The sequence below is a fragment of the Poecilia mexicana genome, unplaced genomic scaffold, assembly GCF_051168715.1.
Source record: "Poecilia mexicana isolate PSO_F unplaced genomic scaffold, ASM5116871v1 scaffold_16, whole genome shotgun sequence".
In the NCBI taxonomy this organism is placed as follows: Eukaryota; Metazoa; Chordata; class Actinopteri; order Cyprinodontiformes; family Poeciliidae; genus Poecilia; species Poecilia mexicana.
The window spans coordinates 13,239,951-13,254,828 of record NW_028263385.1 but is presented as its reverse complement, the minus strand read 5'-3'; the positions used below and the strand labels follow the sequence as shown (position 1 = coordinate 13,254,828).

General features: G+C 37.3%; 3 protein-coding genes across 6 annotated transcripts; 2 read left to right on the top strand and 1 right to left on the bottom strand.

Moving 5' to 3' along the window:
- Nucleotides 1–105: 105 nt before the first annotated feature.
- On the bottom strand, nt 106–2,366 carry emg1 (EMG1 N1-specific pseudouridine methyltransferase). The gene is made up of 5 exons (XM_014993021.2): nt 2,176–2,366; nt 1,960–2,061; nt 1,561–1,702; nt 572–777; nt 106–485 (listed from the first exon to the last, which is right to left on the bottom strand). Exons 1-5 carry the CDS (start codon nt 2,320–2,322, stop codon nt 372–374), a joined length of 711 nt encoding a protein of 236 aa, XP_014848507.2. The 5' UTR covers nt 2,323–2,366; the 3' UTR covers nt 106–371.
- A 154-nt stretch (nt 2,367–2,520) lies between these two features.
- nop2 (NOP2 nucleolar protein homolog (yeast)) lies at nt 2,521–9,066 on the top strand. 2 transcript variants are annotated; one of them, XM_014993020.2, is made up of 16 exons: nt 2,521–2,630; nt 3,629–3,752; nt 3,831–3,873; nt 3,956–4,020; nt 4,996–5,306; nt 5,684–5,912; nt 5,999–6,198; nt 6,294–6,383; nt 6,639–6,726; nt 6,834–6,974; nt 7,050–7,189; nt 7,293–7,382; nt 7,489–7,611; nt 7,988–8,085; nt 8,171–8,307; nt 8,393–9,066. In XM_014993020.2, the coding sequence occupies exons 2-16, from the start codon at nt 3,644–3,646 to the stop codon at nt 8,821–8,823; spliced, it is 2,295 nt and encodes a 764-aa protein (XP_014848506.2). In that variant the 5' UTR covers nt 2,521–2,630; nt 3,629–3,643; the 3' UTR covers nt 8,824–9,066. The 2 variants fall into 2 exon arrangements, with proteins under 2 accessions (XP_014848506.2, XP_014848505.2); XM_014993019.2 differs by having other exon boundaries at nt 2,526–2,630; nt 3,622–3,752.
- A 690-nt stretch (nt 9,067–9,756) lies between these two features.
- ing4 (inhibitor of growth family, member 4) lies at nt 9,757–14,831 on the top strand. Of its 3 annotated transcripts, none has more exons than XM_014993026.2 (8): nt 9,757–9,862; nt 10,316–10,387; nt 11,174–11,340; nt 11,463–11,577; nt 11,686–11,794; nt 11,900–12,044; nt 13,961–14,022; nt 14,126–14,831. In XM_014993026.2, exons 1-8 carry the CDS (start codon nt 9,826–9,828, stop codon nt 14,163–14,165), a joined length of 747 nt encoding a protein of 248 aa, XP_014848512.1. In that variant the 5' UTR covers nt 9,757–9,825; the 3' UTR covers nt 14,166–14,831. The 3 variants fall into 3 exon arrangements, with proteins under 3 accessions (XP_014848512.1, XP_014848511.1, XP_014848513.1); XM_014993025.2 differs by having other exon boundaries at nt 11,683–11,794; XM_014993027.2 differs by lacking the exon at nt 9,757–9,862 and adding an exon at nt 9,878–9,999 and having other exon boundaries at nt 11,683–11,794.
- Nucleotides 14,832–14,878: the final 47 nt, after the last annotated feature.

Here is a 14,878-nt window from a genome sequence, read left to right as displayed (position 1 = left end):
TAAAACCTTAGAAATTTTACAAGGGAGATGCAGGAGCACTGAACTGAACAGAGGAGAAATCACAGCCACTTTAAACTAGAAAACAAAACTTTTCCAATCCAAACAATCATTATAATAATTTTTATTTTTTTGTTATCTGGAAACAATGTAAAAATGATCCCATTATGCTGACAGAATGATTTTTGTTTTCACGTTTCTCATCTTGAGAAAACAAACAAAAACAATATTTATGTGGGAGTGGGCGATCTCTCCTCCTCCTGTCGTTGTTCTTGTGGCAACGCTCAGCATTTGTTCCAGTAAATCTGGTCCACTGCAATCAGAACCATGTAATTACAGTTGTTTCCCTTCAGCAGTTCATTGTAATCCGTTTGTCACAGGACGCCCCAAACCTCCTCAAAGGCGGAGCATATTTTGGCACAGGTCAGAGCTGCAGAGAGGGGGTAGTTACTTATAGAGACTGTCTGCTCGGTGTAGTCCACATTCACCTGAGGGGAAAGAAAACCCAACACTGGGTTATATTGAGAAATTATTTGAAACCGTGAAACAAGGACTATCTGTATCCTCTCCTCACCGAACCATGTGCAAACGCTCCGATCACCACTGCTGCAGGGCCCTCTGGCACCACGGTCCGAGCGTTAACGGCCTCCCCGGCGGAGAAGGACATGCCGATGCGGGGGCAGCCGGGGGGCAGGTGGTCAGACACCGGGTTTTTAATCATCTTCAGCAGCTTCTGAGGGCCGTCAGCGGCCCTGACGCTCAGTTTGTGCAGCAGCTGAACTTTGGTGTTGGAGAGAGAAGAAATGGTCAAAGAGATGGAGAGAAAACCTGGCTATGCATTAAAAAGGAGATTGCAAAAGTCGTTATCCCTCTTCAACTGTTCAATGCTTTGTCATATTATGACTACAACCTTTAGTGTACTTTAGGTTAGATTAGATAGAACTTTATTATTAATCCCTCATGAAAGTTCCTCTGTGAAATTCAGTTTCCAGCAACAGCTTTATGTGATTGGCCAACACAAAGAAGTGAACAACTGTGAGGTGGAAGGGAATCGATAGACGATTTCTAACAGTTTGACAAACAGAAGAAATAATAATGAAAAAAAAAAAAAACATGACAGTCATTTTTATTAAGTTCCCTTTAATCTGATAAATCTATACATCAAATGTTAAAAGATTTTCTTCATAAATTCTCTGATTAAGGGAGTCAATCTGAGTGTAATCTTGTGATCTCGACATGAATCCAGCTGCTCTGTGAAGGCCTCACAGGTTTGTTAGAAAACATCAGAGCATGAATCACACAAGCAGCCGATAGGCCAATGGGAACTCTGGAGGAGCGATAAAGATCCACAGCTCGGTTGGGAAAATCTGTCAGCAGGAAAACTATCACTGATTCATGTCACAAATCTCACAGCCACTGAAAAGTGGCACAGAGGTTTTTATTAAAACAGAACCTTTGCAGTTTGGCAAACACCATCTACCGAACATAATCACAATGTAAAAGCAGATTAAGGGGAATAAATACTTTTGCAAGCCACTGTAAACAACAAAAAAGAAACAATACCCATTAAACCACAGAAGCGGGTGAAAGTTCTGGGGATGCGGGTCTGTGGATTGATCTCTATTAGGGCGTTTTTCTCAGTGTGGATGTAAACCTGCAATAGGCCCGCCCTGTTCAGCGGACTGTCCATCAGCATAAGCAGACACTGAAATGAAGAGACAGATTGTTTTCAGAAACTTTAATCAGGCACATACTGTAAGAAAAGTAAAAAAAAACTAAAAAAAAAACACAACCACGCAAAAACAAACAAAAAAAACCAAATCAAGGATTATGATAAAAAGTAGTAATTTCAGATATCTGAGAATAAGTGGGAAAAGCATTGAAATCAATTTCTATTCATAATAATTCAGAATAAATAAAGGTGTAAAAAGCTTTTCAAGCTGATGTAAGGTTTGTGTTTACCTGATGTGTGATGTCTGGTCTTATGTGTCCCGGATCTCTTCCACTTTTGATGATCATGTTTTTGTGCTGATCGCAGTTTAACAACTCAAATGTTTTACCAACCTGTAAGACACAAACCAAACAGCAACAAGCATAGATCAGAATTAAATCCTCTCAGCGTTAGCTGGTCACAGATGTTGGTTGTGTTTGTAATTAAGAGCAGCGTTATTCTCTAACCTTCACAGTTTCTAACGATGCTCCCTCCAGAATAACAATGAGCCTTCTTTCAGCCATTCGATCATGGAGGTTGATTTTGCCTGTTTTTGCTGCTTTTGGTTCATATTCATCCAAATGTTCCAGACCACGCTTCTTTCCAGATGCCATGACTCCTTTTGTTAGTCGCAGAAAGATGACGTCAGTATGGAAACCGCATAGAGGTCTCTTTTTAAAAAAAAAAAAAATAAAATACAGTAACCACATAAAGTAATGAATTTATATAAGCTAATCTGTTTAGTTTTACATAAATGATGAATGAGAACATTTACCATTTTGTTTAAATAAATCCAAAATATTTTAATGCCGCGCAAGATTAGTACGTCATTTTCGTGCGCCGGATATTCTCCAGCAACGTGTTGAAGGAAATTTCACGTGTGGAAACCTGAAAGTCTGAAGTCAAAAGCATCGATTCGTGGGTGAGTATTTGAGAATTATGTAGTTAAGCTTGTCTGTGAAGCCAAAAACACAACAAAGTTTTCGTAACTGAAACATTTTAAATTGCCAACTGGGTACGCTGAAGCAGGTCTTGTTTTATAAAAGGCTCATTATTTGATAATCAGATCCGTTTGTCCCTGTGCAGTTTAGTGATAACTCGCTCGTATATCTTTTAGGAACCAAAAACTCGAGTCAGTAACGCAGGCTTTTACTACCTGTATATAGCATCTATATACGATCTTTTGCGTAACCCTTTTACATATAAGCTCCCATGTCTGCCATGTATTATCTTCAGTCGCTGATTGTCTTGTTTCCATAAGCCATGTTTTTGAACCTATTATTATAAACAGAGGTATTAGTAAAGTTTGCCATCAGTTTAAACTGGCCAGGGTGGGATAAGTTTGTAGTTTTTAATTTATTTTTATTTTTATTTATTTTTATTTTAAATCCAGCAGTTCTCATACTTTCACTTCCCTCTGTAATATCAATAGTTTATAAATCGGATCATTAAACTCTTAGAAATCACTGTTTTTATTAAACATACAGGTGCAGACTATATTTACTTGGGGTATGATCGTTTTTATTACTGAAGGATTTATACTACCAATTGTTTTTTTAACTACAACCTGTGCATATGTACATTACTTCTTCACCATGACAGCATGTTATTTGCCACAATTATTTTTGAAGGATGTTCATTCACTGATAAATTAGATAGTGTCCACTGTACTGTCAGGAAACTCAACAGAACTATTGTTTATTTCCATGTTCTTATTGGTCAAAGCTAAATAGAGCCACTGTAGAGGGTTTATAGAGCAGCTTGTGGCTCCAGAGCTGAAGGTTACGTTGTAATGGAAGCCTCTTTATGTCAGACTCGGTATGATATGTAGGGTATTAACAATGTTCACTAATTTGTTGTTAGGGCAAGGAGTGGTAGTAGGGATTTAATTTTCTCTGCTTCTTCATTTTGAGGTTGTAGCTGAGAGTTGGAGTCATGGGTCGGAAGCTTGATCCCACCAACAAGGTGAAGAGGGGGCCGGGTAAGAAATCCAGAAAGCAGCAGGGAGCAGAGGTTGAGTTGGCCAACTTTATAGATCCAGGAGGTAAGTATCTTTTTACTGATCCTTAATGGAAACAAAAGCACACTGCCGGTTGTGTATAACATTCTATTGTCTTTGCAGAAGATGCAGGACCAAAACGTTTGTCAAGTAGAGCCAGAAAAAGGTAACGGGTGGACTGCTTAGTGAGCTTTAAATACAGCCACAGTGTTTGCAAAGTGTTTAGTAACGTTTGCAATTTTTTTTAGAGCTGCTAAGAGAGTTGAGAACCTGAAAAAGCCAGAAGATGTTGCTGAGAAACAACCAAAAAGAGGTAAGCGCATCAATCTGAACCATTGTCCATGTCATGTTTTAGAAATGAAAATAAACCTGTCACTATAAGCAACATTTTAAATGTGCCTTTGGATCAATTAAACACAAAGTAAAGTATTTTTGGTTCTGTCCACGTTAATGTACTTTCCACTGTGTTTTCACTTCTCATCCACCTGCAAACTCCATTATTATTGTAAAATAAAAATCATTTTGTAATAGTTTCTTGTTGACATCTGTTTATTCTTTACTGCCATAATGGGTTTTTTTCAGGTTTATTTTGAGGTTTATTGGAAAGAGTCATGGATGTGACAGATGTCAAACTGTCAGGAGCAAAAATAAATGGTTTTCAATACGTTTTGTGTTGAAATAGCCATATTGGATGTAAAACTCTGGGTGGTGACCTACGACCTTCCCAGTGTTCAATGTTCTGACTTTAGCTGGTGATCTCAAGAAATTTGACTTCTGAGTACAAACACAAAGCAACAAATAACACAAACATTTTAAGGGAAATCAACCTGACGCAATGCTAGGCTAAAGATTAAAAAAAGACACTTTTCCCGCTCACATTTAGTATATTTGACATCCAAGCAACAGAGTTTTGATTTATTGGTTTTTAGCATTATCTCTACCTGTCAGCTGTGCTTAAATATAATCCCAGATACCTAGTTGAAAGATTAAAAATGACAAATATATGTTTTGATTAAAAAACAACTACAGAGTGGGGTAATTATTTCCTACTTTATACATAAGATTGAGTTGTTTTTTCTATAAACAAGAGCATTTTTATGCATAACGAATAATGAAGGAATTCTTGGATAAAAATATAATCCTAGATTCTTGTTCACTGCAAAATTTGAAGTAAATGTGTTCTGAATGTGAAGATTTACAGAAGTTGTTTTTGTATGTTTCTTAAAAGGCTCTCTCCATCGGTCTGAAATTTTAATTGAAAATGTGTGCTTATTATTTTTGTCCAAAGGATACAGTGATGACAACAGTAAATGGCTGAAACCTACAAAGAGGAAAATGGATGAACCTGAAAGTGAGGATGACAGCGAGGAGATGTGGGAAGATGAGGAGGAGGAAGAGGAAGAGCAGGTGCTTCTGCCGAAGAAGAGAGGAAAAGAACAAGAAAAGAAAAGTGCAGATTTGGGATTAAAAAACCTGGAGGAAGAGGAAGAAGAAGAAGATGATGATGATGATGATGAAGAAATGGTTGATGACTATGGTGCAGAAGATGATGGCAGTGGAGAGGAAGAAGAGGAAGAGGAGGACAGTGATGGAGATGATGTATGTTATCTGATTTAGCTCTCTTTTTTTTAAAGTTGGCATTTAAAAAGCTTCTGTTTAATGTAGCCAGTCCAATATGATAGATATTAACCATTCTGTAGTGTTTGCATGACACTTTGAGTTTACTCATTCATTTTGTTAACGTAGAACTTTTTCATTTCCATCTGAAATGCTTCTTTTTAGCTTTTCTGGAAGATTGCGAAAGTCTGCAGGTTTTCTTTTGTTTCCTTTCAGAAGTTTGTCGAACTTCGCAGTTGAAAGTTAAATTAGTCCTCAGGCCATTCGATCAGAAGTCTAAATCTGCTCAGGAATGATTAGATTTTATAATTGTGGCAAAATATTAAATTAACTTAATCTGTTGATTTGATCCACTTCAGCTTCTTCCGATCGAACGTGCTGCCAAAAAAGAGAAAAAACTGAAGGAATCCATGGGTCTAGACAGTGATGATGATGAAGAAGAAGAGGAGGACGAGGATGATGATGATGATGACGATGGTGACGAAAAGCATAAATCAGATTCTGACATGGATGAGGAGGAAACAATCCAAACTAATGCAGATGATTTTGATACCTTCCGACTTCCCTCTGCTGAGGAGAGCGAGGAGGGTGAGTCTGTCGTTGCAAACTGACAGCAAATCGTCAGGAAATGTTCTGCAAATGACCAAACCTTCCTCTGTCACCTGTGTTTTCAGGTGCCCTGTCTCTGGACCTGAAGGGAGTCCATCAGAGAATAAAGGACAACATTGATGTCCTCTGTAATTTCTCAGCAAAAAGGGAGGAGGGGAAAGCCAGAGTGGACTACCTCTCTCTTCTGAAGAAAGACCTTTGTACTTATTATAGCTACAACGAATTCCTCGTTGAGAAATTAATGGACCTCTTCCCTCTCTCAGAGGTCGGTTTGTTTGTTTTGCATCCACAAATCTGTGATTCACTGAAAGGTTATGGGTGGCAGCTTGAAAAATAAGTCAATTTTGTTGCTTTCGGCAGCTTGTTGACTTCTTGGAAGCCAATGAAATTCAGAGACCAGTCACAATTCGAACCAACACGCTGAAAACGAGGAGGCGGGACCTTGCACAGGTAAATGCTCTGCACTCTTTGGAGTATGACAGTGCCAATATCAAGCTTTTATATATATATATATATAAAAGCAGCTTTTCAGATTTAATTTATTTACACACATCTGCTGAAGACAGACTTTGATTATAGTTATGACACATTTTGGAAAAGACAAAAGATTTACTTGGCTCATTTATATTAAACAAAAATCTGAAGCTATTTTGAAATAATTGACATAATTTTAACTTGGACCATTTTGTATTTGTGCTTGTTTAGGCTCTGATCAACAGAGGAGTAAACCTGGACCCACTGGGGAAATGGTCCAAAGTGGGTTTGGTCATCTATGACTCCTCAGTGCCTATTGGTACGTTACTCTTCAACATGTTAACTCTAATTTTAGCCTGAATTTTTTTTTCAGAGAAGCGTATTTCAGCCGCCAGAGTTTTGATGTCATGCTTTGTTTGAATCCAGGTGCGACTCCGGAGTATCTGGCCGGTCATTACATGCTGCAGGGAGCCTCCAGCTTTCTTCCTGTCATGGCGCTCTCTCCACAGGAGGGGGAGCTGGTGCTGGACATGAGCTCGGCTCCTGGAGGAAAGACCTCCTATATGGGTAAGATATGTTACTCTTATGCCTGCAAATTATGTGTTGAGAGCTAAATGTTGAAGTGAATGTCCCTCCGTTTAGCTCAGCTGATGAGAAACACAGGAGTGATCGTAGCTAATGATGCTAACGCTGAAAGACTGAAGAGCGTGGTGGGAAACCTTCACCGCCTCGGGGTCACTAACTCCGTGGTCAGCAATTACGATGGCAGGCAGTTCCCAAAGGTAGCCTCATTTCAGATGTTCATTTGCAAAACGTGCTCGGTTTAAATAAATGCCACGACTGTATCGTTTATAGTTTACTGAACTATGGAGGTTTTTGCCGCAGGTAATGGGAGGGTTTGACAGAGTGCTGCTCGATGCACCATGCTCAGGCACAGGAGTTATCGCAAAAGATCCAGCTGTAAAGACCAGTAAGGTGAGACATCACAGCTTGTCTCTGCCCATTGATCTACAGATACCCTCTTAGTTAAAATTGAATTGCGCATTAAAACGTCTTCCCTCTAATCTTGTTTTACGATTAGGATGAGCCGGATATTCTGCGCTCTGCTCATTTGCAAAAAGAACTGCTTCTATCAGCTATCGACTCTGTGAATGCAGCGTCTTCTTCTGGAGGATACCTGGTCTACTGCACATGCTCAATAATGGTATGTGTTACCACGAAATGAGGTTCAGTCAGGACTGCAGTGAAACTGATGTCTGAATTATTATTATTATTAAAAACATTGCAATTTATTCACCTTAACATAATCTGAACAATTATATGAAATCAACAAGTTATGGAGCAAAAACACAAAATCTTACTAAGTAGTTTTAGTCTAGTTTCTAGTGCAAATAAATTAGTTTTGGCTTATTTCAAGAGTACTTAATTACAAGTAACTTTTCAGAAAGATATAGAAGCTTGTTTAAAGTAAATAATTCATTTAATAATAATAAAAGTGTCCCACTATTATGCTCATTTCATTTGTGTGGATGTTTGTCTTGATTTAAGTTTTGATAGTAACCACATCTGTGTCCAACCAGGTGGAGGAGAATGAGTGGGTGGTGGACTACGCTTTGAAGAAAAGGAATGTTAAACTCGTCCCAACCGGACTTGATTTTGGGAAGGAAGGCTTCACCAGGTAATGAAAGTTAACCAGTATATCCATTTACTGACTGATAAACACTGTGGTCATTAAATAGAAAAACATTTTATGTCCTCCGCAGTTTCAAGAAATTTAGATTCCATCCCTCCCTGCAACTCACCCGCCGTTTTTACCCACATTCCCACAACATGGATGGATTTTTTGTGGCCAAATTTAAGAAGTTCTCTAATGTAATCCCATCAGCTTCAGTTGGGAAAGGTAACTCTCTCAAATCTGAGTCTAGATTGAAATGTTTTCTCTGTTTAATGTTATGATTGCGTAAATTTTGTGTTGGTAATTACAGGAGACGAGACAACAGAAGCTTCTGAGGCAACAGAAGCTACAGATTCTCCGAAAGAGAAACCGTCCAAAAGCAAAGCAGCTAATGAAACTGCGCCAGCAAAGACAGATGCCCTAAAGCAAAATGCCAAAACTAATGGAGCAGCAGCTAAGAAACCAGTAAACATCAAGACAAAAGGACAACAGGGCTCGCAGACTGGACCAAAGAAGGCAAAGATTGCCAAAATGGATGGAGAGACTGTGAAGGGAGCCCAGGCAAAGAACCCTGCAAAGAAGACTCCTGTCCAGACAACCGCATCAAAAACTGTCAAAAAAGATGGAAGTAGATTTGAGAAAAAGCAAACCAAAAAGGGGAAATCACCTTTGAAGATGAAGAACAAGATGGGAAAAAATAAATTCAAAAAGATGAAGCACAAGTTTCAAAAAAACAAATAATGTTTAACATGTGAGCAGTGAAACATTTCAGATTACAAAGAAACTTTGTAGAGTCCTATTAAATAGCCGACTCCCTTTCTCTACATTTAAATATTCTTTGGGTCAGTGTTATCTGTTTCAGAGTAACGTGTTAAATATGGCTATACTGATAGATTTGATTTCACTGTTTGTTTTCTGTTTTATCTGATCTATAATGTAGGTTTGCTTCAGGTGAACATGAAATAAATATTTTAAGACTTCAAATTCTTATTATCTGGTTTTAATCACTTTAATATTCAAGAAAAATAAATTTCTTGAGGAGTAATAAAACATTACCTAAGAGAATATATGTAGGTTCATTTTGGAATATTTAAAATAAAGTTGAAAAGGTTTTTTTTTAGCCTGTCTATAACTTAAAAAGACGTTTTTGTTATGGAAAGATTTAGTTTTAAAGATTCCTGTGACTCAGTCATTCACTGAATAAAGTAAATATTTATATACTTATTTTGGATATCACAAACTTCAGTTCCTTTCTCATGTTAGACTAACAGTTGAAGTAAAGTATAATACATTCAACATTTTTGCTCATGGTTTAAGTACACGGGGCTGCTGTTTTGACCCAAAAGAGTACAGGGAAAAAAATCAAAAACTTTATTTAGAATTTACGTAATTATAATGAAGAACTTAGTAGAATAGAATACCATTAATTTTAGACATATTAATGTAAGCTTTACTTCAGCTCATGTCTTTACTAGAATTTAATCAGAAATCATTTGTACCTTTAACCAAGGAGTCTGTATTAAAACGCTATTTCCAATTGGTAATTAATTTTAAAAATATGTACTGTAATTTGGACTCCACGCATATTAAAAATGCTATTCTCAATTCTGTTTTATTTCTTAAGGGTGATGGTGAACACAGTAGACATAAAGCATACGCATGTGAAGTTTTTTTCCCTAAAAAGTCTGGGAAATCAGATTGGTCCATTTCGAAACGGAAACTGCCTTGTTTACCTTTTCCAAGATGGCGGCGGGGATGTATTTGGAGCATTATTTGGACAGTAAGCTATAAATGACGCCTTGAAGCTGCTTGCACATGTTCAATTAATTTAGTCAATTAATTGTTTGCATGTAGTTATGCACTGCAGTTCATGTCTGTTTATTAGATGGAGGAAAACGCGTTAACCACTTTCTAACGGTCAGTCTTTTTAGGCTCTGTCTATTTCCTGGAAAAGCTGTTTGTAGCGAAGCTAAGATGCTGCTGGATATCTCACAGTGCATACAATGTTTCAGTACTTACTGTCGATGTACTTTGATTCTTTTAACCCACAAAAGCATCCGTATGAATCCGTATTTATTGAATAAATTCAGAAGACAACATAAATTGCATTTCACGCACAACATTGAGCTAGCTACCGCACTCGCATTGTTTTTTTTCGGTTTGTTTGATTGTGGCGACTGTGCAATTAAACTGATATGTTTTTTATCTTTCCCCACCATCTTTATCTATCCAGGCATTGAAAATCTTCCCTTCGAGCTGCAGAGGAACTTTAATTTGATGAGAGATCTCGATCAACGCACAGAAGGTGGGAATAAATAAAATTGTCACATGAGGTATCCGTTCTTTAAGCATTATTGATCTATATATGTTCCTGAATTTTATTTCAGATCCCACCAGTCATATAAATGATGGCTTCTACTAAACTTACCTTAACTTTATTATTATTATTATTATTATTATTATTATTATTATGCTGAAAACCGACTGAATCAAATTTTTTCATTTTGTGACTTGAAGTTACGGTGCTATACAAAGGTTTTTGTAGTCCTTGAACTTTTCATATTTTATGTTTTGTTGGGATTTTGTGTGACATACAAAGTGCAACATGCTTGTGAAATTGAAGCAAATGGATACAATTTGTTTTCAGCAAAGTGTCTTGGATCTGTTCCAAATTTATTTTTAAAATCTCAATTGAAATTGTACACCAAAAATGAATGTGCTGAAGATTTGTGTTTGCTACAGGTAGACAAACATACTACGCCTCAAAAGAGATCTGGTTCGACTTAACCTCCTTTATTCTGGCACCCCTAAATAAAACCCAATGCAACCAATTGCAGAACCTGCTTCATTTGTAATTTGAGTCCACCTGTGTGCAGTTTAATCTCAGTATAAATCCCGCTGTTCTTTAGAGGCCCGTGCGGTTTGCTAGAGAATATTAGTGAGCAAACGACATCATGAAGACCAAAGAAGATAGGAGACAAGACAAGAAAAAGTTTTCTGCTCAGCAAATGGCTTTTACTTTTTTTTTTTAGGAGCATTTCTAAAAGTTAAATAAAAGTACTAATGAAAAACTTATGTTTATTTCATGTAGACCTAAAAGGACAGATTGACTCTCTGGCCAAAGAATACACCTCCAACGCCCGGACTCTCTCCTCTGATCAAAAACTGTCCCTACTGAGGCAGATTCAGCAGTCCTACAGTAAATGCAAGGAGTTTGGAGATGACAAGGTGCAGCTGGCTATGCAGACCTATGAAATGGTTGGTCCATCTGACACAACTTTAGTATTCTGAATACATATGTTCTAAACTTGAAACATTTCAAAATTATGCACCAAATAACAGTGGACTGATTAGTTGTTTATTTTATTTTTTTTCTACAGGTCGACAAACACATCCGACGCCTCGACACAGACCTGGCTCGGTTTGAAGCTGACCTGAAGGAGAAACAGATTGAGAGCACAGACTACGACTCCACCTCGAGTAAGGGAAAGAAAGGTCTGTTTGCTTTCTATTTTCTCTGTCTGTGCTTTGTTTTGTGTTGTTCTCCAGTTTTTACAAATCTGTGCTTTGTGTAATGCTGGAGTGTTTGTGTAATTCCAGTAGACTCCAGACAGAAGGAGAAGAAGGCCGCCAAAACAAGATCTAAGGTGAAGAGCTCGGACGAAGATGGAAGTCCCAAGAGCGCACAGAAGAAAGTCAAACTTTTTCAGCAGTATGTTTTTATGTCTTGTCATGATCCTGTGTATGGGGTTTGGGTTTTAACGGTAAAAGAACACTGATGTTGTGTATAATCTTTTTTTCTCATTCATCTGATCAGAGGGGAATTCACAGCCCCTGCCTCCAATTTTGGCAACGTGCACCCGTCGGATGTGCTGGACATGCCTGTGGACCCCAACGAGCCCACCTACTGTTTGTGTCATCAGGTGTCTTATGGCGAGATGATTGGCTGTGACAACACCGATGTGAGGTTTTTTTTTTTTCCCCTCTCTCTTTTTTTCTTTTTTATTATTGGCAAACAAAACAATAGCTTAACTTACAACCTTAATTCACATGTGCTTGTGTGCAAAGTAGGCATTATTTGTTCATGCTAGCACATACGAGTTGCATTTTTGCTGCAAATTTATGAATTACTGGGAGAACTCAAAATACGGTAGTTTTCTGCATTTGTATTTCTCTTAGTTGGTGATCAAGAACAGTTAATAAAAAAAACAGCAAAATGCAATTAGCTTAGACATGCAGCTCAAGAAATGATCAAAAACCATGTACTGCCTTTTAGCTTTGAGTCTGATATTACCTTATATTTCAAAAACCTTTTCAGAGTCCAACTTTTTGTGCCTTGCCATTCATTTTATATTCTTTTTGCCAGCATGTACAACTTCCTGTATGCATGGTGTTTACAGCGCTTGTAAACACCATCTCATGTACCATAGTTTTCTGATACTCATAAATTCAGAACTTTTTTTCCTAAATTAATGTGACCCAAACTGAAAAAATAGCTAAAATCTTGTGGAGGGAAAATAGATAATAAATGACTAAAATAATGTCATTTACACCCTTAAGCTAATACGTTGTTGAGTCACCTTTTAACTTTATCCCAGTAATCTCTTGTTGGGTTTTCGTCTACCCGGATGAAACATCTTAAATTGGTATTATTTGCATACTTTGCAAAAAATCCTCCCAGACTGTCAAACACCTCCTTTTCCCAGCTGAATTACGATTGGCCTAAACATTTTTACAGAGATTTGTTCATGGAGGCAAATTAAGATTTCAGTGAAACAGAATTACTTCCACGAACCCTGAAGCTGATTCAGTTGCAATAAAACTCCTCCACCATTTGTATGTAAACTATCCCAAAGTGAACTTTCTAACTAAACAAAGCTGTTATTTACTTGGACTGTTTTTAAGTCACGCAATGATTAAATGAAGTGACTGAAAAAAACAGATGAAAAAAATGGAAGTGTTTTATTCTAGCAGTTCTTCATTCACAATAAAACTAACTGTACTTTTAAGATCATAGCACTTTGTGAGTTGAGATTAGGAGTTCACGTTTCACTTTTGTGTACACATCTTATATACATGTTCACAGGGGGCACAAATATAATCTATCCTAAATTTGCTCTTGCCTTTTACAGCAGCACAAACCCCCTCTGTGTAAAATATGTTCCCACAGCCATGGAGTTTTCCCTGAATCTAGCCAGGCTTGGTTTTCCAGTTTTCCTAACTCCATACTCTGTAGCCCAGTCTTGTGAGGAATGTTGCCGTCTTTGCTGCACCACTTTGTACCTCTAAGCTGAGAGATACTTTTCAATTACGCGGTCCGTCTTATTCTTGTGTATCTTTTTGCACACCACGGCTCTTGCTGTGAGATGTGACTAAGGAAATGTCAAAGCAAAACACTTGTAGAAGAGCTGTGTTTTATTTGTGGTTAATTAGAGTTAATTTGAAACATTGCTCCTATTTAACATAATTTTCAATGTGGTGGTTAGTTTTGAAAAAACAGAACATTGTTTGTACATTTCTGCATCCATGTTATTTTCGATTTTGATGTTTACTTCTTACATTTGAGGTCACTTTTAGGGTGGAAAAAGTCCTGAAATGATCTTAAAATTGTTTGTCTTGTTTACATCATGAAAACATGGCAATTAAACAGCGGTGCATGTTATTCCTAGATCCAAATCTCAAAATGATAAGCCTGAAACTCTTTCAGGCCCATGCCTCATCATCATTTTAGGACTGCAGAAAAGAAAACGGTTTAATAGCAGCTTTGATTGCGGGCTTTGAACATTCGGTTCTTGATTGTGTCTTTTGAAAAGCTTGGTTTTTGTCGAAGCGGTTAGTTTGTGCTACAATAATGTATTTTGATTTTTTTATTTTTCAGTGCTCCATTGAGTGGTTCCATTTCGCATGTGTGGGCTTAACAACCAAACCACGTGGAAAATGGTGAGGAAGTCTAAATCGATTGTCATTGGTGTGTGCAACACGAGTGTTTTTAAAATTGTTACAGCTCCCCTTAGCCACCTCAATTTTTATTCCCCCTCTGCAGGTACTGCCCACGCTGCTCTCAAGACAGAAAGAGAAAGTGATTCACCTGGTCACTCTGGAACAAAAAACAGAGATAAAGTTTTCTTCATTTTTGTTTTTCATCTTTGTTTTACATTTGGTGCTTTACTCTTTGGTTTACGTCCTTGCCTTGGTCTCATGCAGTGTGTGAAGGAGCCAGACGGTTACAAATGTATTTAAGTTTTTTGTTTTGTTTTGTTTTAATGCATAACAGTTTTAAGTTTTTATTCAGTTATCTTTGGTGCTCTTATTGTGACTTTCTCATATATATAATTTTGTCCACATAACTAATAAACACTACAGCTGCCCCATCTGGTTTAGTAGTTGTAGTTCTGATATACAATACTGTATTCACACGATATTCACATGGACAAGTGAAAAGTTTCTACATATTAATGAAAATCATCCTTGAATGGTTTTGTTTTTTGTATTGTTAATTTGCTCTTGTTTAAAATTGAAACACTATTTTTAGATACATTAATAAGACAAAACCTGCTTTGTGACAGCATTAGATATATGTGGTAGTGAATTAACCCGTTTTAATTTAACAATTTTTATTTGACTGCTGCATAGAATTTAAACTACATTCTTGAAAAGTATTGTCATTTCTGTAGCTGAAATATTGGTGCCGGGGTGAGGGTATGATAGGGCTGTCAATCATTTCAATACAGCTACTACCTCAAAAAACACTCCTTCGTGGTCTTGTCTTTATTTTTCGCTCTACTGGTAGCGTCTA